This window comes from Lolium rigidum, chromosome 4 (genome assembly GCF_022539505.1).
Source record: "Lolium rigidum isolate FL_2022 chromosome 4, APGP_CSIRO_Lrig_0.1, whole genome shotgun sequence".
NCBI lineage: Eukaryota > Viridiplantae > Streptophyta > Magnoliopsida > Poales > Poaceae > Lolium > Lolium rigidum.
The window spans coordinates 87897504-87919959 of NC_061511.1; the positions used below are offsets into that span (position 1 = coordinate 87897504).

At 50.4% G+C, this 22456-nt stretch overlaps 2 protein-coding genes across 2 annotated transcripts; both read right to left on the minus strand.

Annotated features, from left to right (window-relative positions):
• Nucleotides 1-1025: 1025 nt before the first annotated feature.
• On the minus strand, nt 1026-11935 carry LOC124708264 (uncharacterized protein At4g28440-like). The gene is made up of 2 exons (XM_047239945.1): nt 11639-11935; nt 1026-1344 (listed from the first exon to the last, which is right to left on the minus strand). Exons 1-2 carry the CDS (start codon nt 11889-11891, stop codon nt 1160-1162), a joined length of 438 nt encoding a protein of 145 aa, XP_047095901.1. The 5' UTR covers nt 11892-11935; the 3' UTR covers nt 1026-1159.
• Nucleotides 11936-17227: 5292 nt separating this feature from the next.
• Nucleotides 17228-18659, minus strand: LOC124649067 (transcription factor WRKY45-2-like). The gene is made up of 3 exons (XM_047188743.1): nt 18299-18659; nt 18064-18168; nt 17228-17898 (listed from the first exon to the last, which is right to left on the minus strand). Exons 1-3 carry the CDS (start codon nt 18592-18594, stop codon nt 17352-17354), a joined length of 948 nt encoding a protein of 315 aa, XP_047044699.1. The 5' UTR covers nt 18595-18659; the 3' UTR covers nt 17228-17351.
• Between the last annotated feature and the right edge of the window lie 3797 nt (nt 18660-22456).

A 22456-nucleotide genomic window follows, 5' to 3' on the forward strand; every position in this document is an offset into this window, starting at 1 on the left:
ATTTTGAACATACAAGGTGGTGTTCATATCAAGAAATGTCCAATTGCCTAAACCACCATCTCCATCTAATATTAATGCATGTGTTATTTTAAAGGTGCTGGTCAATCCTGAAATTCCTCCTACAGTGCTCATCTTTAGACCAGCATTGTAGTGGTTTGATGAGGAATATATGTAGCTGTACCCCAGCAGTCTCTTTTGAGAGAGTTTCCTTTTGTTCCGAAACCGAGTAAAGAGAGTTCACTAAACTGGGATATCATACTAGCCCTGCTACAAGTCTACAACAAGGTACACGCAACACATGGATGCATGGTCCTGCCGGCCGATGGGCCTCAGAGGCTTGGAGCCATGTAGCTCCTGGCCTTATCGCCGGGAAGGCACAACCATGCTAGATCTTGGAGATATATACACTCTATGAATACATGAGTGAACTCGTGAGTAAATGGAAGAAACCTTGGCGCCTTGGAATCGAGTTGTGGACTTGTAGCGGCGTGCCATGGCGAATTGGTGGTTGCTGCCAGTCGCAGGCGCACGCCGGCCGGACCCTGGAATCGTGCAAGTGGTCCACCAATCCAGGCCTCCACCGGCGTCTCTTCTCTTCCACGGAATGTGACGATCACGCCTTGGAGTCTCTCGGAACTAGCTACTGACCTACTGTGTGTGCAGGGCCTCTTATCTTCAACTCCACGTCTCCACCGGCATCTATTCTCTTCCATTGTCACGGGTGTAGTTACTGTGCAGGGAAAGTCACAGTCAGCAATCTTGGCCGGAGTGCTGTTCTCGTATCTGCATGGAACAAGGTCACGCTGTTTCCCTCTCCATCGCTAACCAGCGTTTTGGTGCATTCTCCACACTTGCAAGCCGCCATTGTCGAACTCCATTTGCGTGGCAATGGCTGCATCCATCCGGCAGATCCCAGACTCCCAGCAATTATCATGCAGCGCCAAGGGCAACCAACCTTAATGCCAATGATACAATGAGCCATAGGGGCCACAATAAAAATAGCTACTAGCCCTTTTTTTCATGGATGCACAAATGGATTTCGTATAAATCTCGCTGGCCAAAAATTCTAACACCAGCAGCAAACAGATAAACATAGAAATTCTTCCTGAAGTTCGACATGCTTTCTTATGGAAGCAAAAGAAAACAGTTAGACCGACCACTAGGCCACGTTAACCAGCTCGTACTCTACTAGTGACATGTTATTGTCCTCTTTCACGGTAAAACTAGCAGGCTCGGTAACCTCAACACGCCCCCACTTGTCGACGGCAAGCCTCATCGACCCCTTGAACATATCAATTCTTGCATTCCTCAAGAGGACCGTAGTGCCTGGCTTCAGTAAGTCAACTGTAAAAATAACAAACAGTATCATCAGGTTACAGGCGCACACACAGAAATACAGACTGTCGTTTGTGCAAATAAAGATTTGCGGGAAATAATTGAACCCAAAAAAAGCAACAAGACATGCAAAGGTGGATAGCAGAAAACATGACAACCATCACAGAACAAACAAGAACTTCTCACGTAGTTGAGTCCAAGAGCTAGAGACATACCAAACAATAGCTTCTAAATGGAAAAAACAAGGTGCTGTATGAGGTACTTCCTAGTTGGGTAAACATACAATGGAGAATCAAACTCAAATACAGCATACGACTGAAATTAAACTGTATGACACTCAACCTTTTCACTGAAAATCTTGTACAGCTTTATCAGACAAGATTATCGACATTAGAACCTTTCGAGAATAGAAGTGCTTGTCAGGTTCACACAATAACACAATTAGTATGCTTTGAACAATGTGTAGGGAAGGATGAAAACTATGAAAGCACTACAACAAAAAGAAATAAGAAAAACCTTCACGAGTGAAAAAGTGACAACCAAAAGGGAAGGTTGATATCTACAGCACACAAGGATAGAAATGAACTGGTTTGGCAGCATTGAAAGAGCTATAATTAAGGATGGGCGAAATTGCCTCCGCAACAGCACTATCCAAAATAAGAACAAAATATTCAAGGTTGCCAAAACACCACTGATTTTAGTTCTCAACTCACTTTTTTTAGTCAACAAGATGTGTACAGTTCAACTTTTTTTAAATGGAAAAATATCCATCCATACTAGGTCTGGCCCAACCTATTCAACCAGGCGATGTCCTGCTCCTACATCAAATTGGCATATCCCATTTTTTCATGTATCTGTCACACAATCTGGACACCTGCTCTTCAGAGTCTTTGACTCTTGTGACACAACCTACTCATCTTGAGCTGCGAGGAAGTTTAGACTACGTGAATGGCCGAGGAGGACAGAATGTTATTGCTACGATGGCGATACACATTAGGCGAGGGCATCCTGGTGACCTGCCGCTGCTTGATAGGTCTATCTATTTAGCATTTCACCAACAAGTTTTGGTGCGGTCAGAAAATTGGTCTCCAAGGCATTAACTAGAGTACTTGTTACGTGTTGTTCTTAATGAGAACAATTCAGACCATTTGGGTCTTTTGCTCAAAATGTTAGCTGTTCTTAACTGATAGTGATATTTTGGGTCGGAAGAAGTGATATTTTGGCAACATTTGATGTCTGTGCTATATTGGGAAGTAGCCAGACAAAATGGTGGTAGCTATGTGATTTCCTCTTTAAGATAAAGTGAGCTATGTGGATACAAGTATACATCATATGATCACTGACTTGCACTTTGAAACAAAATAGTATTTTAGGCATATGTCCAATTTGAGGTAATATTACAAAATAGGGGAGGCGCATAGACACTTTTGAAAACTTCAAAGGCAGCCACATAGCCTTCCTAGGTGATGCCTATAGGCCTGGCGACAACCTCACACCTAGCCTGTTAACCGTACTCTGCCTAATCAGCTACTCCCTCCATTCCCTTTTAATTTAGTTCAAAATTTTGTAATAAATCAGAGTCAATTAAAAAGAAACGGAACGAGTAGGTGCTAGGTTGCCGCTGAACTAACAACCAGTGCTTGGGAACATTGGCTGTGTGAATTACCTAATGTTAGCTACCATGGTCTATACCTGGAGACTGTTGGTTAATCTAGCTGTTAGCTTAATTCTCTTTGTCAGATTCGTCAGTTAGCACTGTCACCCGTTCGACAGTTAGGTTAGTTTGGTTTCAGCTATCTTTTAGGAACAGATAAGCTAGGAATTGGTCTTGTGCTTGACCAGATCTCCTCGTTGCCAGGACGTGGGATGGCACGTTCAAGTAGTGGGCATCAAGGAGGTTGTGCACTTCCCTTTGTTTTCGCTAATAAAAAGGAGAAACCAGAAAAGCTGCAATCAGATTGCACGCAGCACAAAACACCTCGCCTCTCTGTTCCTTTGTTTCTCAGGTTGTTGATCGTGAGATTGAGAGAAGAGAGGCTACAAGTGGTATCAGAGCCTGCCGATCATGGTAGGTACGCCGCCACCGCCGGTGAAGCCAGCGGCGCAAGGAGGGAAGAAGAAGCCCACGGATGCAACCGCGTCAGGCTCCAAGTCCCCAGCGCGCTCAAAGGCTCGCTCGCCGTCTCGATCGCCAGCTCGCCGTGGTCGGAGCCAGCACCATGGGCGCGAGCTGGTGGCGAGGGAGAAGGTCGCGCGTGAGGTCACCGGCTCGCAGTGGCCAACCTTGACGCGGACCAACTACGCGGATCGGGCGGTACTCATGCGAGTGCAACTCCAGGTTCACGGCCTCTGGGACGCCGTGAACGAGGACGAGTGCGACGAGCACGAAGATCGTGCAGCTCTGTCGGCTCTCCTTCGCGCCGTGCCGCCGGAGCTCGTGCGCACCCTCGCCGCCAAGGACAATGCCAAGGCCGCGTGGGACATGCTCAGGACGCTGCGCGTCGGAGCAGAACGCGTCCGCGACGCCAAAGCGCAAACGCGCCGCCGCGAGTACGATCGCCTCGCCTTCAAGGAAGGGGAAAGCGTCGAGGACTTCGCACTGCGCCTCTCCACCATCCTCGCCGACCTGGAGATCCTCGGCGACCCGGAGGACGAACACAAGGCTGTCGGGAAGTTTCTCCGTGTCCTCGCCCGTAAGTATCGCTCGATGGCCTCCTCAATTGAGTCTCCGTTAGATATCAAACGGATGTCCATTGAGGAGCTGTGCGGGAGGTTGCTCGTGGTGGAGGAGAACGACGCCCTCGACAGTGAGGGCGGGTCGGGCCAGCTGCTCCTCACTGAGGAGGAGTGGCGCTCGCGACAGAAACAGCGCGCCACCCACGACGCGGGCGGCAGCGGCTCCGGCGGGGCCAACCGCCAAGCTAGGAACCGCGGCAAGGGCCGCGATGACAGGCGCCCGGCTCGCGACGCCGACGGCGCCAGACGCGACGACGTCTGTCGCTACTGCGGCAAGAAGGGCCATTGGGCCCGAGAATGCCGTAAGAAGAAGCGCGAGGAGGAAGCTCACCTCGCCAAGGAGGACGACGATGCTGACCCCGCGATGCTGCTCGCGGAAATCGAGCTCGACGCGCAGCCACCTGCGCCAGCTCCAGCGCAACCGCTTCCTGCCCTATAGCGTGAGGCCGCAGCTGAGCGGAGGGCACCAGAGCGTGCGCTCGTGCTCCTCAACGAGGAGAAGGCCATGGTCGTCCCTGGGCGCGCTGACGAACGGCCCGACACGACATGGTACCTCGACACCGGCGCGTCGAATCACATGACTGGTGATCGTGCGGCATTCTCAACGCTCGACGAGACCATCACCGGCAACGTCCGCTTCGGCGATGGCTCGGTGGTGCAAATCAAGGGGCGTGGTACCATCGCGTTCTGCATCGACGGAGGACCGCAACGAGCCTTCTCCGACGTGTACTTCATCCCGAAGCTGAAGAGCAGCGTCGTGAGCCTCGGTCAGCTCGACGAGCTGGCCTACGACATCCGCATTCGCCGTGGCGTGCTGACGATTCTCGACCGCAGCGACAAGCTCCTGCTCAAGGTAAAACGGGCTCCCAACCGTCTCTACAAGTTGACAATGCAGCCCGTACAGCCCGTGTGCCTCGCGATGAGGAAGGACACGGTCCCTTGGCGTTGGCATGCTCGTTTCGGCCACCCGCACCTTGAAGCGCTGCGAGAGGATGGCGCGGAACGGCATGGTGCGAGGACCGCCTGCGGTCGAGCCCACCGGAGAGCCGTGCGAGGCCTGCCTCGCAGGCAAGCAACGGCGAACGCCGTTCCCGCAGCGAGCGAAGTTTCGAGCGGAGGAGCCGCTTGAACTCGTCCACGCCGACCTATGCGGCGCGATCACGCCACCGACGCCGGCTGGACGGCGTTACTTCCTCCTCCTTGTCGATGACCACAGCCGCTTCATGTGGTTGGTGCTGCTCACGACGAAGGACGAGGCTGCCGCGGCTCTCAAGCGCTTCCAGGCCAAGGCGCAGACAGAGGCACGCCGACAGCTGCGCACCCTGCGCACGGACCGTGGCGGAGAGTTCACGTCGTCCACGCTCGCCGCCCACTTCGCCAACACCGGTGTCAAGCGCCACCTGACGGCGCCCTATTCACCACAGCAGAATGGCGTGGTCGAGCGACGCAACCAGACGGTGGTGGGCATGGCGAGAAGCATGATGAAGGCGAAGAACTTGCCCAGTTTCTTCTGGGGCGAGGCGGTGACGACGGCCGTGTACGTGCTCAACCGCTCCTTCACACGCAGCGTCGAGGGGCAGACACCATACGAGGCGTGGTACGGGAAGAAGCCGTCGGTCGAACACCTTCGCGTGTTCGGCTGCGTCGCCCACGTCAAGAGCGCGCGGCCACTCCTGCGCAAGCTTGATGACAGGAGTACTCCGATGATCTTCATCGGGTACGAGCCTCGCTCCAAGGCGTACAGGGTGTACAACCCAGTCACCCGCCGCGTACACATCTCCCGCGATGTGGTCTTCGACGAGGGAGAAAGCTGGGACTGGAGCAAGGATGATGGCACGGGAGCAGAGGACTTGGGTGGGGAATTCGTCGTGGAGTATACCTTCGCGCCCAATCCCACCTCAAGACTGGAAGATCTGGAGGAAGGGGGCGAGTCTACACACTCAGCCTCGCCTCCGGCCACTCCCGCAGCTCCATCACCACCACAGCAGGGAGCCGACGCTTCGCCACCACCAGGGGTGGAGTTCGCAACTCCACCAGCTGCCCCTGATCCCTCTCTGGTGGATGGAGAGGACGATGGAGAAGAGCACCGATACCGCCGCGTTTCGGATCTGCTCGGCGACGACCTTGCTCCACCAGGCCGTGCCGAGCGTCTGCTCGCTCACCACGCTGGCGACGAGCCAAGCGGTGTGGCTGAAGCTCGAAGGATGCAAGGCCGGAGCAAGGCCATGGAGGAGGAAATGGGCTGCATCGAGGAAAACGACACCTGGACCCTCGCTGACCTGCCACCAGGCCACAAGCCCATTGGGCTGAAGTGGGTCTTCAAGGTCAAAAGGGACGAGAAAGGCGCCGTCGTGAAGCACAAGGCCCGCATCGTCGCCAAAGGGTTCGTGCAGCGGGAGGGAGTTGACTTCGAGGAAGTCTTTGCCCCGTCGCACGGCTTGACTCCGTGCGGCTTCTCCTCGCCGTCGCCGCACAAGAGAGGTGGGAGGTGCACCACCTCGACGTCAAGAGCGCCTTCCTCAACGGGGAGCTCAAGGAGGAGGTCTACGTCGCGCGGCCGCCCGGATTCGCCAAATCTGGATCGGAGGGAAGGTACTCCGGTCGCACAAGGCCATGTACGGCCTCCGCCAGGCACCGCGGGCATGGAACGCGAAGCTGGACACGAGCCTCGTGAGGCTTGGCTTCGTCAAGTGCCCCTCCGACCACGCCGTGTACACGCGCACGAAGGACGGCGGGCGGCTGCTCCTCGGCGTGTACGTCGACGATCTGATCATCACCGGAACCTCGACGGCCGCCATCGGTGAGTTCAAGCAAGAGATGACCTCCCTGTTCCGGATGAGCGATCTGGGTCTTCTGTCATACTACCTCGGCATCGAGGTGACACAGAGGCCCGGTTGCATCCGGTTGGGGCAGGCAGCCTATGCAGAGAAACTGCTCGACAGAATGGGCATGAGCGACTGCAACGCGACGGCGGCTCCGATGGAGTTGCGGCTGAAGCTGAGCAAGAACGGCACCGGCACGGCGGTGGACCCCTCACTCTACCGCAGCGTTGTGGGGGGGCTGCGCTACCTCGTCCATACCCGGCCAGATATCTGCTTCACAGTGGGTTTTCTGAGCAGGTTTATGGAGAAGCCAACGAGCGAGCACATGGCGGCGGTGAAGCATCTATCGCGCTACATCGGCGGCACGAAGACCCTCGGGTGTGAGTACACGCACCGGGAGGGCAAGGTCAGGCTGGTGGGCTACGGCGACGCCGACCACGGCGGCGACATTGATGATCGCAAGAGCACTAGTGGGGTGCTCGCACTTCTACGGGCGAGCCCCGTTTCTCGCGCGATCGTCGAGCGAGAAGATCGTGGCTCTCTCCTCGTGCGAGGCGGAGTACGTCGCTGCTACGAGTGGTGCGTGCCAGGGGATATGGCTCAGGCGAGCCCTGGGCGAGTTGCTTGGCCACGACGACGGCGCGATCGAGCTTCGCGTCGACAACAAATCAGCGATCGCGCTGATGAAGAACCCGGTCTTCCACGACCGAAGCAAGCACATCCAGATCAGGTTCCACTTCATCCGCCAATGCGTAGAGGATGGCGACATCGACGTCCAGTACGTACGCACGGCGGACCAGCTCTCCGACGCTCTGACAAAGTCTCTTGGCCGTGTCCGGCTCCGAGGAATTGCGACGGCGGATTGGCATTGTTCGGGTGAAGGACATCTAGATTAGGGGAGTTTGTTGGTTAATCTAGCTGTTAGCTTATTTCTCTTTGTCGGATTCATCGGTTAGCACTTGTCACCCGTTCGACGAGTTAGGTTAGTTTGGTTTCAGCTATCTTTTAGGAACAGATAAGCTAGGAATTGGTCTTGTGCTTGACCAGATCTCCTCGTTGCCGGGACGTGGGATGGCACGTTCAAGTAGTGGGCATCAAGGAGGTTGTGCACTTCCCTTTGTTTTCGCTAATAAAAAGGAGAAACCAGAAAAGCTGCAATCAGATTGCACGCAGCACAAAACACCTCGCCTCTCTGTTCCTTTGTTTCTCAGGTTGTTGATCGTGAGATTGAGAGAAGAGAGGCTACAGAGACTGCAAAGGCTGGGAGGGCCAAACACCCAGGGCGGGAAGGCTAGGCACCATATTGAGGCATGGCAAAGATGCAGCTTGGTTGGGCAATATTTCTCTTCTAAAAGGCCCCTAGGCTACCCGGCCAGAGAAGGCAACCAAAGGGGCACATTCATCCTGGTCGTTGGTTAGACATGCGACAGTAAAAAAATTCTTCCACATTTCACTTCAGCCGTTAGATACGGTCAAATCTTTAGTCACTCGTTCTGCTTCAGAGCAACTCCATGATAGGTGGAACCTTCTTCGTGCTGGGGCCGCCGGTCAGAGGCAGCCACGCGTGGTAGTTCGGGTCACCTCCCTTTTCTATCCGCATGGGGCCGTGGAAACCTAGATCGCGGGACGCTGCCCAATCCCCGCCTCTCTCGATCTACCCAATCCCCGCTGCTTCTCCTCCTCTTTCTCCCCAATCGCCTGCCTCCCCTTGTTCGACGGGACGACGTGCAGAGGCATGGCGCATGCGCTGGAGGAGCACATCCGGGAGAAGGGTGGAGGCAAGCGGACGGGCAGAGCCGATGGAGCCGGATGGGGACGACCGTGGGGGCGGGCCAGAGGAGACGCTGCAGGAACTCGCATGGAGAATGGCGGCGGCGCGCTGCCTCGAGGAGATCGTCCACAGCCGGCTGGGGCTCGAGATCTCGTTCTCCGGCGGCAGCGGGAGTAGGGACCAGCTCGAAACCTTCCCCACCACCACGACCACTGCTCCCTCGGCAAGGAGCGTCATATCCCAACATCAACCAGGTAATATCCTAACCCTAGCTCATGTATACATAATAATAGGCAACAGCTCAGGGAAATACTCCACCGCCCGAGAAATCTATTCATCAAATGGAATGAAATACTATGATTTTAACTAAAGTTAGACCCTAGAACAATGGGGGCAAATTAAAAAAGTGTAGGGTATTTTATAAGGATGCTCGATGTTGCCAGTGAAAAATATCCATAGCCAAGCGGGCACATGTGTGATTTGTTCTCGGAGCCTAGCCAGGCTATGAAGCAGCTACCTATGGAACAAAATAAGATTTAGACGAGGACTGCATATGTCAAATTTGAGGTGATATTACAGAATATGGCCACACATGGATACCTTGGTAAACTTAAAAAGCAGACATAGCACTAGACCTGGCAACATCTTCAGAGCTAGCCTAATCAGCTAAGAGTCGCCCAGTTGAAAGAGCAAAATCTATTCCTCGTGTTTTGTGTGTTTGATAACAACACTAGAATGAATTTCACCATGTGCATAGTTTGCTTTGGATAGATTTGCAGGTGCACGGTGCCCTCGCTGAACACATCAGGATCGGAAGACTCAAGCGTAGCTTATAGGTTTTCTGGTTTTGTGTGTGTGTCGCGAGGTGACGTGGTTAGAGAGGAAAAGAGGAAAAAACAGTTTCAGCATGACCGGTACTACCGCTTTGGTAAGCGGTACTACCGCTCTGGGTTCGAGATTAGCCTACAGTTCTGCCACGTGGGACTCAAAGCGATACTACCGCTGCCGGTACCAGTGCCTTGGTGAACATTGAGTGTGTCACTTTCCTAATGTTAGCTGCCATGGTCTATAGGTGGATATCCCAAAGGCTGGAAGGGCCAATCACCCATCTCCAGGGCAGGAAGGCTAGTCATCATGTTGCTTGGTGTGGCCAAAACGCGGCTAGGTTGGGCACCCTGCAGCACCACCAGGAAGATAGCAACCCAGGTCAGAGGTAGACAAGCAGTGTGGCTTCCAGACCTGTAGTGAGAAGTGACGAGACCAGAAGCCAAGTAGATATATGATTGGCAACAGGTCAGGGCAATACTCTGCCGCCAGAGAATTCTATTCATCAAATGAAATGAAAAGTGATTCTAATAAAAATTGGACCACAGAACAATGGGGATCAAATTAGGAAAGTGCAGGGTCTTTTATGAGGATGCTCAATGTTGCCAGTGACGAGTATCCATAGCCAAGCGAGCACATGTGTGATTTTTTCTCGGATCCTAGCCAGGCTAGGAAGCAGCTACCTCTGGAACAAAATACAATTTAGACCAGGACTGCACATGTCAAATTTGAGGTGATATTACAGAATATGGCGACAAATGGATACCTTGGGAAACTTAAAAAGCAGACATATACCACTAGACCTGGCAACATCTACACAGCTAGCTCGTTAATCGTAGTCTGCCTAATCAGCTAAGAGCCAGGCTGCTGGCCAACTAGCTCCCAGTGCCTTGGTGAACATTGAGTGTGTGACTTTCCTAATGTTAGATTGTTAGCTGCCATGGTCTATAGGTGGATACCGCAAAGGCTGGAAGGGCCAATCACCCATCTCCAGGGCAGGAAGACTAGTCATCATGCTGCTTGATATGGCCAAAACAACAGCTACGTTGGGCACTCTGCAGCACCACCAAGAAGACAGAAACCCAGGTCAGAGGCAGACAAGAAGTGTGGCTTCAGGACCTGCAGTGTGAAGTGACGAGACCAGAAGCCAAGTAGATTGATTGGCAACATGTCAGGGTAATACTCCACCGCCCGAGAAATCTATCTATTCATCAAATGAAATGAAATGTGATTCTAACTAAAATTGGACCACATAACAATGGGGTGCAAATTAGGAAAGTGCAGGGTCTTTTATGAGGATGCCCAATGTTGCCAGTGACAAATATCCAATGGCCAAGCGAGCACATGTGTGATTTGTTCTCGGATCCTAGCAAGCAGGCTAGGAAGCAGCTACCACTGGAACGATGTCCATTTCGTGCTCGTTTTCGTTGCATCTAATCATGTTATTTTACTATGACCGCTCCTTGTTGAACTGAAGAAACCAGAACATGGTGTGCTAGCGGCAGCCAAGAGTGGTTATTGACCTGGGAAACAAGCTGCAAGGCCGCAGCTGAAAACGTATATTTTGGAAACGCAAATAACATGTGACTTTCCATATGTGACTTCCTTTCAAGTCATGTCCAAATAACATGATTAAGAAAGTGCATGGTCTATTGTAAGGATGCTCGATGTTGCCAGTGAACAATATCCATAGCCAAGCGAGCACATGTGTGATTTGTTCTCCGATCCTAGCAAGCAGGCTAGGAAGCAGCTACCCTGGAACTTTCGCTCTCGCTTTCGTTGCATCTAATCATGTTATTTCGCTAAACTGACAACTCCTTGTTGAACTGAAGAAACCAGAACATTGTGCGCTAGCGTAAGCCTACAGTGGTTATTAACCTGGGAAACAAGCTGCAAGGCTGCAGCTGAAAACGTATATTTTGATAAGTCAATTAACATGCGACTTTCCATATGTCATTTTTTAAATAAAAAGTCATGTGTGCAAAAAACATTTGGGAAATTCCGAGTGCATTTTTTATTATTGTGAATGGCCATATCAATCTGATTCTGCATTATAAATCTCGCACGCATATTAAAAAAATATGCATTATAAACCTCGCCCACAACCAAACACGACAACAGTAGGAATACAAGTCGAAACGACAATCACCTTGGTCGTTGCGGGCGGTGAAGACGATGACCCCTGTCTCGTCACCGACGATGCACTCCGCAATGCGGACCTGGCGGGAGGCAGCGGGCCCGCCGCCTGGTGCGCGTGCGCGGGGGGCGATGGGTTTGGCGCTGACGACCTTGACGGTGAGCGTGTGGCCGACGGTGCCCGGGCCGAGCTGGTCCACCTTGACGAATACGGGCTTCCTCAGCGCCGGCTTCTCGCCTCCCTTCGCCGCCGCCGCCGTCGCCATGGCCGCTGGTTGGATTCGGAGTGGTGTGGAAACCCTAAAGTCGTCGGATTGCGGTTCGCGGAGAATGGAGAACAAAGTACAGTCTGGGCAGTTGCAACGGCTGGGGTGGGGAGATAGCTTTAGCTTGGGCTTGGGCCCAATTCTCCAAACGGGCCAATACAAATACAGGAACCATATGGGCCGTTTAATGGGCCTCAAACGTACCAATTCACCAAGCTCAACTTCTCTCGACTCGGCGCATCGGGACTTCGGGAGAAACCTTCGGCGCGGCGCGGCGCGGCGCGACATGGACGGCTTGGGCAGGACGCAGGCGTTGTGCTTCGTCATAGCAACCGGCAACTGGGCCGCGGCGGTGTACCGCTCCGCCGGCGACCCGCTCGCCGTGGCCGTGCTCGTCGGGCACTACCTCATCACGCTCCTCGCCGTCTACTGCCTCCACGCCGTCCGCCGCGTGCCGCCCGGCCGCGGGAGGCGCCGGCTCCAGGCGGCAGGGGCGGTGCTCACCGCGATCCTGATCTCCATGTCCGCCGGCAAGATCGCCGCCACCTTCTCGTCCATCATGCTCCCTTGGGCGGCCGTCTTCGTCTGGGTTGCGGCTGCTGGCCCCGTGGCCCTGCTGCTCTGGGGAGCGTTCTGCCGCCGGCAAGCTGTTTGACGAAATGTTTCGGAGAAATTGGGACAGGAATTGCATAGTACTTTTCTGGGATTTGGTACGAGTGTGCTTGGACTTTGTCTATCCCGTCTTTCTGGAATGATTTCCATGCCCTGTAAATAGCGGACAACTCAAAGCTGATATTACCATGACAACTCAAAGTTGATACTAGTTCAAATTTGCTGCAGCTTGGCTGTCTTGATCCTACCATTTTAGAAACAAGATCCTAGTATGTATTGGGCGTGTTTGCTTGCTTTCCAACAATTTTTCTCACCAGTGGCTGAAAAAATATACTTATAACTGTTTCTAGTGATTAACTCGGTAATCACTTTGGAACATGTTCTTCCGGCCAAGAACTTGGGTCACATTATGTCGTGTAGACAACACGGTTTAATGATAGAACCTTATGAGTCAGATGTAAGGGGATGTAGCACATCCCTATTCTCTCATGTAACCATCGTTGTAGCAACGAGATCAACTCAATGCTCCACCTAGTTATACAAGTAAGAACTCCTTCTTGGCTTGTTCCATTCTGAACTTCTTCATAATCTATTCTAGGAGAGAATTCCGACTTAATGTTTATTGAACGTATCAAACTACCTTGATGGTCCTTTTAATGTTTCAATATTCAACTTCATCCATAGAATGTTTAACTAGCTTAAATTATCACAGGCACCACCTGCAACATTCATGATATGTCATCTACATATAAGAATGTTTGATAAGCTCCCACTCGAATATGTCAGCCATATATAAGATCAGGAAAACACACTTAGCTCCTACTCAAAATATGTTAGTAACATATGAGATAAGGAAAACTCAATTAGCTCCCACTCAAACTGTGTCATCTTCATATAATGATTAAGAAAATTTGCTTAACTCCCACTTCAAAATGCATCATCTACACATAAATATTAGGAAGACTATTTAGCTCCGATTCAGTTTCTTGCAAATGCAGGCCTTCTCAATATCTTGGAAAATCCCAAAATCCTTTGATCATCCATCAAATCGAGAATTCCAGCTACGATACACCAACATTCATATGATTGAAAAAACTTGCTTGTTGTACTAATTACAACTCTTCTTTAATTCAGATATTGCAGGAGATGCAGTTTTTGACAAACTTTCATCAATTCACAAAATGTGGTAATTGCTAGTTAAAAACCCTAATGACTCAAGCATCACTACACATTTGTAGTCAACCTTTTGACTTTGTCAAAACATCCTTTATGACAAATCGAGCTTTATGTCTTTCTTGAAGTTTCTGATCTTCCTAAGGAAGATCAAGTAACATCTTTACTTAATAAGATCAAGTATCAAAATACCTTATAATCTTAAATGTAACTCAATATATAGGATTTCATGACTCTTCAAGTCATTTCTCGCACTCAGGTCCGCATCGTTTTTTTTTCTTTTGCGGTTTGTTGGTATGTCTTGTTCCAAGACAAGCAAGTGAATCATGAATATAATTCCGCAAAGACGCAAAATGTATTCTTGAATCTTACTCACTTTAGTATAACTTTAATTGAGACGCTATGATCATTATCATTTTGTCTTTCCTCTATTTGTAGACTTTGTTCCGGAACACATTCTGCCACTATGATATATATGGAGGTAAGGTCAATAACCTTTAGTTTTACTTTCTTCCATCAACAGCCTCAACGAGGACCTATTTCTCGAGAAGGTACCTTGTTTTCAGCAATACAAGTTTTGCCTCATTGGTTTTGCGGAAGATGTATTCATACCTATTAGGAATAAAATACAAAGACTTAATTTTGAATTATCTTGTACCTCATTCCCTTGTTAAAATTGAGCATTGCTATTCTTTAAGCGACAACTCTAAATATTAATATATGCTCCTTATCGAGAAAAATCATTACATGTACACAAAACTAAATTTTGACATATCTATTAATCTACCGAGACGCTTCAATCTTGTTACTCGTATAAGAGCACGACACCACAGATCACCATGCGCTGCCCAAAAGAAGTGATGTGTGTGCACTTTCCCCAACACATTTATCATTGGTGGCTTTTAAGTGTTGCCTAAGCGAGAGAACCACATTTTGGTGTGTGCGTATGTGTTTATAACCACATGGTCCTCTTGCGTTGTTGTAGTGCTGCTGAGTTGAACTGAACCCGGTCTGGAAGTAGATGGGGTCCCATACCGCCGTCGACCTCGAAACTCTACGTTCTCAAAATAGTATGTCCCGTATCGCCATAGACCAGTACACATAGAGGTTGAGACCACCACCAAATAAATGGTCCGGCCACCGCGACAGCGACATGAACGCGATGCTTGCCACCATCGAAAGGCTAGGACAGCCACCCCATATGCCAAACTCAAACATCGCCATTGGCTGATATCGTAGTGGGCAGATCCGCAGATCGCTGCTGCTAGACAAATTTTCGACTACCGCAGTGTCACGCAACACCGAACACATGTGAAACCACCTCTTCCCCGCTGCAAATTGCTGCAAGCCCCACATTGTAGGCCTTATGGCCCGAGGAACCAGGCCACATCAGACTCAACACCGCCATCGGGCCGCCGCCAGCTACTCTCACAGCTGCATCCGTCCAGCCAATACTGACTCGAAGCTAAAGCCTGGGACACCAGGCTCTACCTGACACGTCTGACAACCAGGGCCGACCCCCGTGCTCCGGCCAGAGGCCCCCCGCCGCGAGCGGAGGCATGGATACGTAGGCCCGTCGGTCGTCGTCCACCGCGCGAAGCATTGCCCATTGGTTTCCTCCGACTGCGGCGGCAGGTTGGGACGGCTAGGGTTTTGGCCGAGACACCCCTAGGAGCAACACGGTACCTTGTCAAGTTTGATAATATACCTAAACATCCTTGCACGAATGTTACTATGTGCGCTTGTATGGGTTTGCACTATTCGTAGGCCCTAACCTAGTAACCTTGTTTCGTGGAGTACAAGGAAGCATGCTACAATTTCAAGGTGTAGTACATACACAGAATATAGAAAATGTGACAGCTAAAGTAATCCTTGTACAGTCCATTTTGAAGGGGAACTGGGTATACCTTAAGAGGCAAATCCCATGTTTCAGAAAGTACATTAAGATATCAGGTTTATTAATTCCCTCCAGAGATGAATGCACTTCCTGTTGGACCTCTTGGACACTTGAAGCGCGATTTCAACATGGTGCTGTGATTGAGGAGTGTCGACATTTGTAGTCGTTAGAGCATCCCCACTCGTTTGGGCTCCCCACGCCCAAATCCGGCGAAATTTAGCGCCGGATAGATGTAGTTTTTGGCCTGGGGAGGCCCATTTTTCCAGCCGCGAGCCCATGGACGCGCACCCACCGCGTGCATAGCGACGGCGCGAGTCACCGGGAAGGGCAATCGTCGGAGTTCCCTCGCCGCATTGAACCGTCGCGAAGTGGATCGGAGAGCCGAAACGACTCGTCGGGAACGGTCGAAGTGGCCTCGATGCGAGAACCGCCGTAATGGAGCACGAACTCCGCGGAAGAGCAACCGGCGCTCTCTTTCGTCGAGAGACCTACATATACGGTTTCCGACGGCCGACGCCATTCATCCGTTCTCTCGTCACCATCCTCCGTCAACCATGAGCGATATCTCTTGGCCATCGGACACCGACAGCGAGGGAAGCCGCCCGGATGGCGCCATTGGTGGGATCCAGCTGCATCGTCCAGCGGCGACGATTCCCCCCGCCGGCCGGCGAGGACGAGTGGGACGACGAGGGAGGAGGACGAAGAGGCCGTGGAGCGAGGCCGAGGAGCGAGGCCGAGGAAGAGGCCGAGGAAGAGGAGGAGGAGCGAGGAGCGAGGAGGAGGAGTAGGAGGAGGAGGACGAAGAGGCCGATGAGGACGACGACGAGGAGGACTCAACTTCCTCCGACGAGGAGGTGACGAGCCGGAAGCGTCGCCGCGACGACGATGAGGCGGGGCCTTCTAAGAAGAAGAAGAAGTAGTTTAGTTTTAAAGTTTTTATATGTAATTTTTATGTTTATTCGAATTATATTCGAAATATATATATAATCTATCTATGTTGCACCACTTGAGAGTTCAAAGCTTTCGTTCGACGAGGGTATTGCCGTAGATCGGGAAGACGAGGGTTTTGCCGTAGATCGGGAAGACGAGGGTTTTGCCGTAGATCGGAGGCCATTGTCGCCGACAAGTTGGGGCCACGCGCGTTTTCGTTTCGTCCGGAGTCCCCGAGCGCTCCCCGGGGGGCCGGGGATGGCGTGGGATCGCCGGATGGATTTAGGCCCAAATCCGGACGAAAACGAGGAACCGGGGGCGCGACTGGGCCGAATTACGCCGTCCGGATGGAAAAAACGCTCGCCGGGGGCCTCGTCGGGGGGACGAGTGGAGATGCTCTTAGGTTTGTAAGTGCAACAAGCAACCTGATTGTACTACTTATTAAAAAAAGTGTTGGTTTAGATATAAGAGGGAAATGAAGTTTGATCTCAAGTCATATGTAAGAACGGGCCTTGTAATCCTTGCCGACTAGCATGGCACTTCCGGTTGGACCCTCTCTTGAATACTTCAAGCGCAATTTGAAAATGCATGGTGCTGTGATTGAGGAGTGTTGACCTAGTTATATTTGTGGTTAGGTTCAAGCAACTTGATTGTACTTACAAAAAGGTTAGGTTTAATTGGAGAACAGAGGGAAATAAACTTGGATCTCAAGTCATGCAACAACAGAACCCTTGTTGTAATCCTTGCCGACTAGCATGGCCTATCAACTAATATATACAAGTCCATGGATCGATCCTTGGGGTACCTCTCGAGCTACTACAGCTCGATCGATCAGTGATCATCAACGATTAATAATGGTACGGTGGTAGGTCGTCAAGAAGATACGAGTACATGCTATAATCATCGGGAAAGAACTGATCTCCCAAGTGGACGTCGCCATCGTACTGAAGTGCGGAGGTCACGTCGCCCTGGTCCGCCGGCCAAGTTGGCGCCGTGGCCGCCCCGGCGGTGCTGCGCAGGGCAGAGCAGCCGGGGGTGTTGCTGCTGAGCACCTCCTCGTGGTCGCCGCCCTCCAGCTTGAGGCTCTGCGGGCCGGACCCGATCGATGGGCCGGCCGTAAGCTGGTAGTTGGTGGTGCTCGTTGTCATGGTGCTGGTGGTGGAGGCGGGAGTGGCGACGGCGTTGGGGGCGAAGCTGATGAGGTGGAAGCCGGCGTGAAGGGCATCGGAGGTGCTCGTCTGGTGGTGTACGTTCGGCGGGACATCGGCGGGGTCCTGGCAGGTGTGGACGCCGAGGTAGGTGACCTTATACGTGCCAGAGTCGTCCTCGCAGAGCTGCACCTGGCGCTGCGCCGCGCAGAGCTGGTCGTACTTGTGCGTGCACCGGAAGTAGGCCCTGTGGAACGAAAACACATCCACAGTTGCTTTTGTCAGTTGACGGAGACCCATCGATCGAGCCGGGGGGTTAATTTTCAGGCGGAGCAGGTTGTTGTCTTTTTTTTTTTGGCAGTTATTAGTAGTTGCAACAGTGGTAGTAAATCATTGGAGGGCAGAAACGTACTTTGGGTGCTTGCAGTTCTGTATGTCCTTCTGGCCGTACTTGCGCCATGAGAGCCCGTCCTCCAAGCTCTTCAAGGTTTTCGTGACAACGGAGGATTGCTGGGTCCTGCAACGCCACACAGAGCACAGATCGATCCAGTTAGTTAACAAGCTCGTGGCACTAGATATAATAGAGAGAAAAAATGCGTAAGCAATACTGATAAATCAAGAATCATGAGCTCGGGCCTAATACTCACTTTCTCCGGCAAGCCCTGCGGTCCCCTCCTCCAGCGGCGGACTTTCTCTTCCCGCCTCCGCTTCCGCCGTCAGTGACCTCGCTCTGCACGTCCGACGACCACTCGCCGGCAGTGGTGGCGGCGGCGGCCTCGGCGGCGTGGATGGCACGGGAGAAGGTGTGGAGGATCTGGTCGACGATGAGCCCCGCCTTGGGCGAGGCCCGGAGGAGATCCTGCAGCTGCGCCGCGAACTGCTGCCCCTTGATCAGGTCGTCCACCACCTGCGCGAACGGCGGGGGCGGCGCCATGGACGACATCGAAGCAGACTCGTATAGCTCGAACGCCACGAACGACGCTACCGGAGCGGGCAGAGGAGTGATGGAGCTAGCAGCAGCGAGGCAAGTGGAGCGCGAGAGCTGAGGAAGCAGCAAGGCAAGTGCGGGGCGAGAGCGTGAGGAGAGGGAGGCTTGGTATTTATCGTGGATCCTCATGGCTGCCGATTGGGCCAGATGCGTTGGCGTTTACTTGTCTGAGAGCGTGACGCCGCCGTGCGTAGGCTCGGTGCAGTGGTCCTCGAACAGGTTGGTAGACTGACAGGTGAGCGTCTACACGGGTTACGGTAGACACTGGTGCACTTGAACTTTGTGGGCTGCGTTCATCCCTACGTAGCGTGGGCTTAATTTTCGAAGCGTGGGCGACGGGGAGCACCGATTGCCGTGCGCTTAATCATCCTGGCCTGGACCCGGTTCATGGTGCGACGGCGCAGTGGAGTGCATGACATGTGGGCCACTCTGGGGAAGGCTCACCGGAGCTCTGTGGGCTACATCCAGGGAGCTGTTAACAAGGTGTGAACGCGCGAGGCTGGGGTCTTGCCACGCATAGCTTTGTGGACCTGGTGCACTACTGCACTGCATCGGTCGGGTGCTACTCGTACTGACAGGTGGGACCTGGCTTTCTCGGCTCATAACGGAGAAGGTGGGATTCGTTCACGTGGAAACTGGACCATATTTGTGCCTTATTTACGTGCGAAAAAAATGAATAATAGCTTCCTTCGTGTGGAGGGATGTTCAAGGGGGAAGTACCCAGGAAAGAGCCGGCAAGACACATGACGAGCGCGTGACGACAGCGGATGACGAGCGCGGCGTGATGTGGGCAGGGGTGGTGTGCGTTTCCGCGTCATTGTGGAAAATTTTACTCCCATCATCAGTGTCTACTAGGGCCACTCGTTGCCTTTTAGATTCCCTTTGGACTTTGCTTCCAGTTCCTTGGCGCTCGCGTTTGAGCAATGTTTAGATAAATCTTCAACCGCCCAACGAATACGCCCTCTCGCAATAGTGTCGGATCGTTGAGATGCACTTTTAATCTCGGATGCATATGTTTTCCATTTTAAAAAAGTTTCTCTCCGTTTGCAAATATAAGATGTTTTATACACTTCAAAATAAACATGTACGCAATCATAGTGTGTAAATCTACACACTACAAGTAGACTAGATACATACTAAAATAGATGAATCTATTAAAACTTAAAATATTTTCTTATATTACTGAACGGATAGAGTACAAATTTTGGAATGCTAAAAAGTTTAGCAAAAAAGTTCCGCATGCACATATATATGTTTTATGCAAACACTTAATGTTTCGCTTAAATAGACTTTTTTTTTGCCATCTGTAAGAAACACAAAAAAATGTCGCCATAAATGCCTTATTTAGTACTTTTTTTCTTTTTTACATAGATTGCATCAAAAGTTATTTTTTGCAGAAACAACTTTGTGAGCATGTCAAATGTGGACATATACACAAAGCATATTGTTTTAGATTTTTTATATTTTCAAATATATTTAAAATACATTTCAAATAAAGGGAACATATACACCCGGGTGGTGCTACTTGAGCTCCAACAATAATTGCCACCGTACTAATCCCAATACGACACCTCCAATAAGTTTTCTTTTTTGCATTTTTATAAAATTAAAATTAAATTCTCTCAGCCACGAAAATGCTACCATGTTCTGCCACACATATCACAACACCACATACATAATTTTGGCTCTTCTGTCGTCGCATGCGTTTGCTCTTCCGACCCCCTCCCCCCAGTGTTGGTGCCGATGCAATCCCATTTACTGCGCGATGTGTTAATGATCTATCATATGGCACACCCTCACTTACAAATCCATGTTCAACGTGTTGGCATCAAATCATGAAGTCCATTTCCTTTTTTGACTGCGACTCTTGCCCTCTCAAGCTTGATTTTCTCCTCTTGCTTCTTCATTGAAACCATTCACCCTGCATCATTCTTTTGGTATCTCATGATCAAGTTTGATGAGACGCCGGTGATGCACTTGTCAATCGATGCTTTCACCCTCTTCGATGAAGTCATCGCATTCCTTACGACCTTTGCCTTCTTGATGAGCGTCATAATCTTAGGGTCTTTATCTGGTGAGTCCATGACATCAACTCATCCATCGTCAACTTCAATGATTAGCAGAATACAATGGAAGCCGAGAGAAATAATATATGCGGGCATGCATAACTCATTAATTACATTTAACATTGAGTAAGCAAAATAGAGTGTGTACAAGACGGTAACACTCACTCGAAGTTGTAAGGAAATAGTATTTTGTTTAATTAAAAACCTTAGCAAGTTATTTTCCGTGTTCTTGACGTGGTTTTGTACCATAAGAAAATTAATGGTATATGGGTCAATGAAATCAATGTCATAGATTGTCTGGCTTTTGCATTCGAGAATCTTCATTCTGTATAATAGCGTAAAAAAATATAGTGAGGATAATTACGAGCAATGAACGAGCTAAGGTGGAGACTTAATTACAGAAATAAATCACTTACAAACAATAACAACCGACGATAAATTTGTTGAGGGCGTCTTGTTTGTATAACTGAATTTTTTCAAGCATAATACATATGTGGTTTTCACAAATGTAATGTTCTTTTCTAACTGCCCACCATGAGCATGATTCGCCCTTCCTTTGAGTATTTCAAGTACCAGTCATGCAATTTTTTGCATTTGTGTTGGTAGATGCCGGATCTTCTCAGGTCTGGCCAGAGGTTGTCTGAGGACAAATTTCCATGCTACATCAGCCTTGGGGATATCTTCCTCGCCTATCAATTGAGCAACACTCATACCAAGATTTCTAGCAATGTTCGCGTATTGCCCTACTACGTCCTTATCGGAAAACACGTTGAGCGATGACAACGATTGGGGAACTTTTTTCTTGCTACCACTACTTCTCGTGCAATGCATTTCGATATATGACTTTGATGGTGTTCGTCGTACCGCAGACTTCACACTGTTGGGGAACCCGAAGAGGAAGGTATGATGAGCACAGCAGCAAGTTTTCCCTCAGTAAGAAACCAAGGTTTAATCGACCAGTAGGATAAAAGCGTGACTTCTGAAGGTGTTGCTAGCTGACTAGTGGCAGCGCGCACTACCGGCGTCAGCAACAACGCGGAACCTGCACACAACACAACCAAAATACTTTGCTCCAACTTACAGCGAGGTTGTCAATCTCACCGTTTTCGCTGAACACAAAGGATTAAATGTATCGAGTGGAAGGCGATGTTTGCAGTAATTAAAGAGAACAGAGCTTGCAGAAAGTAAACAGAACAGGATTGCAGTGGTTGAATTTATCAGTGTAAAAGAAAGGATCGGGGTCCACAGTTCACTAGAGGTGTCTCTCCATAAAGATAAATAACATGATAGGTGAACAAAATTACAGCTAGGCAATTGACAGAATAAAGACCATACATGACAAGATGATTACTATGGGATTCGTTTGGGTATTACAACATAATACATAGACCGTAATCCAACTGCGTTTATGACTAATATCCACCTTCCGGTTATCGTCCGAACCCCTTCCAGTATTAAGTTGCAAGCAACATATTATCGCATTAAGCAATGTGTGTAAAGTAAACAATAGAATTACCCTCGGATAAAACGTTATTGTTTTCTCCCTAGTAGCAACATCACATCTACAATCTTAGAAGTTATTGTCACTCTTCTAAAAAATTAGAGGCATGAACCTACTATTGAGCATTAAATACCCCCTCTTGGAGTCACAAGCATCTACTTGGCCAGAGTATCTACTAGCAACGAAGAGCATGCAAGATCACAAATAACATATGACAAGAATATATAATCGATCTCAACATACTACACAA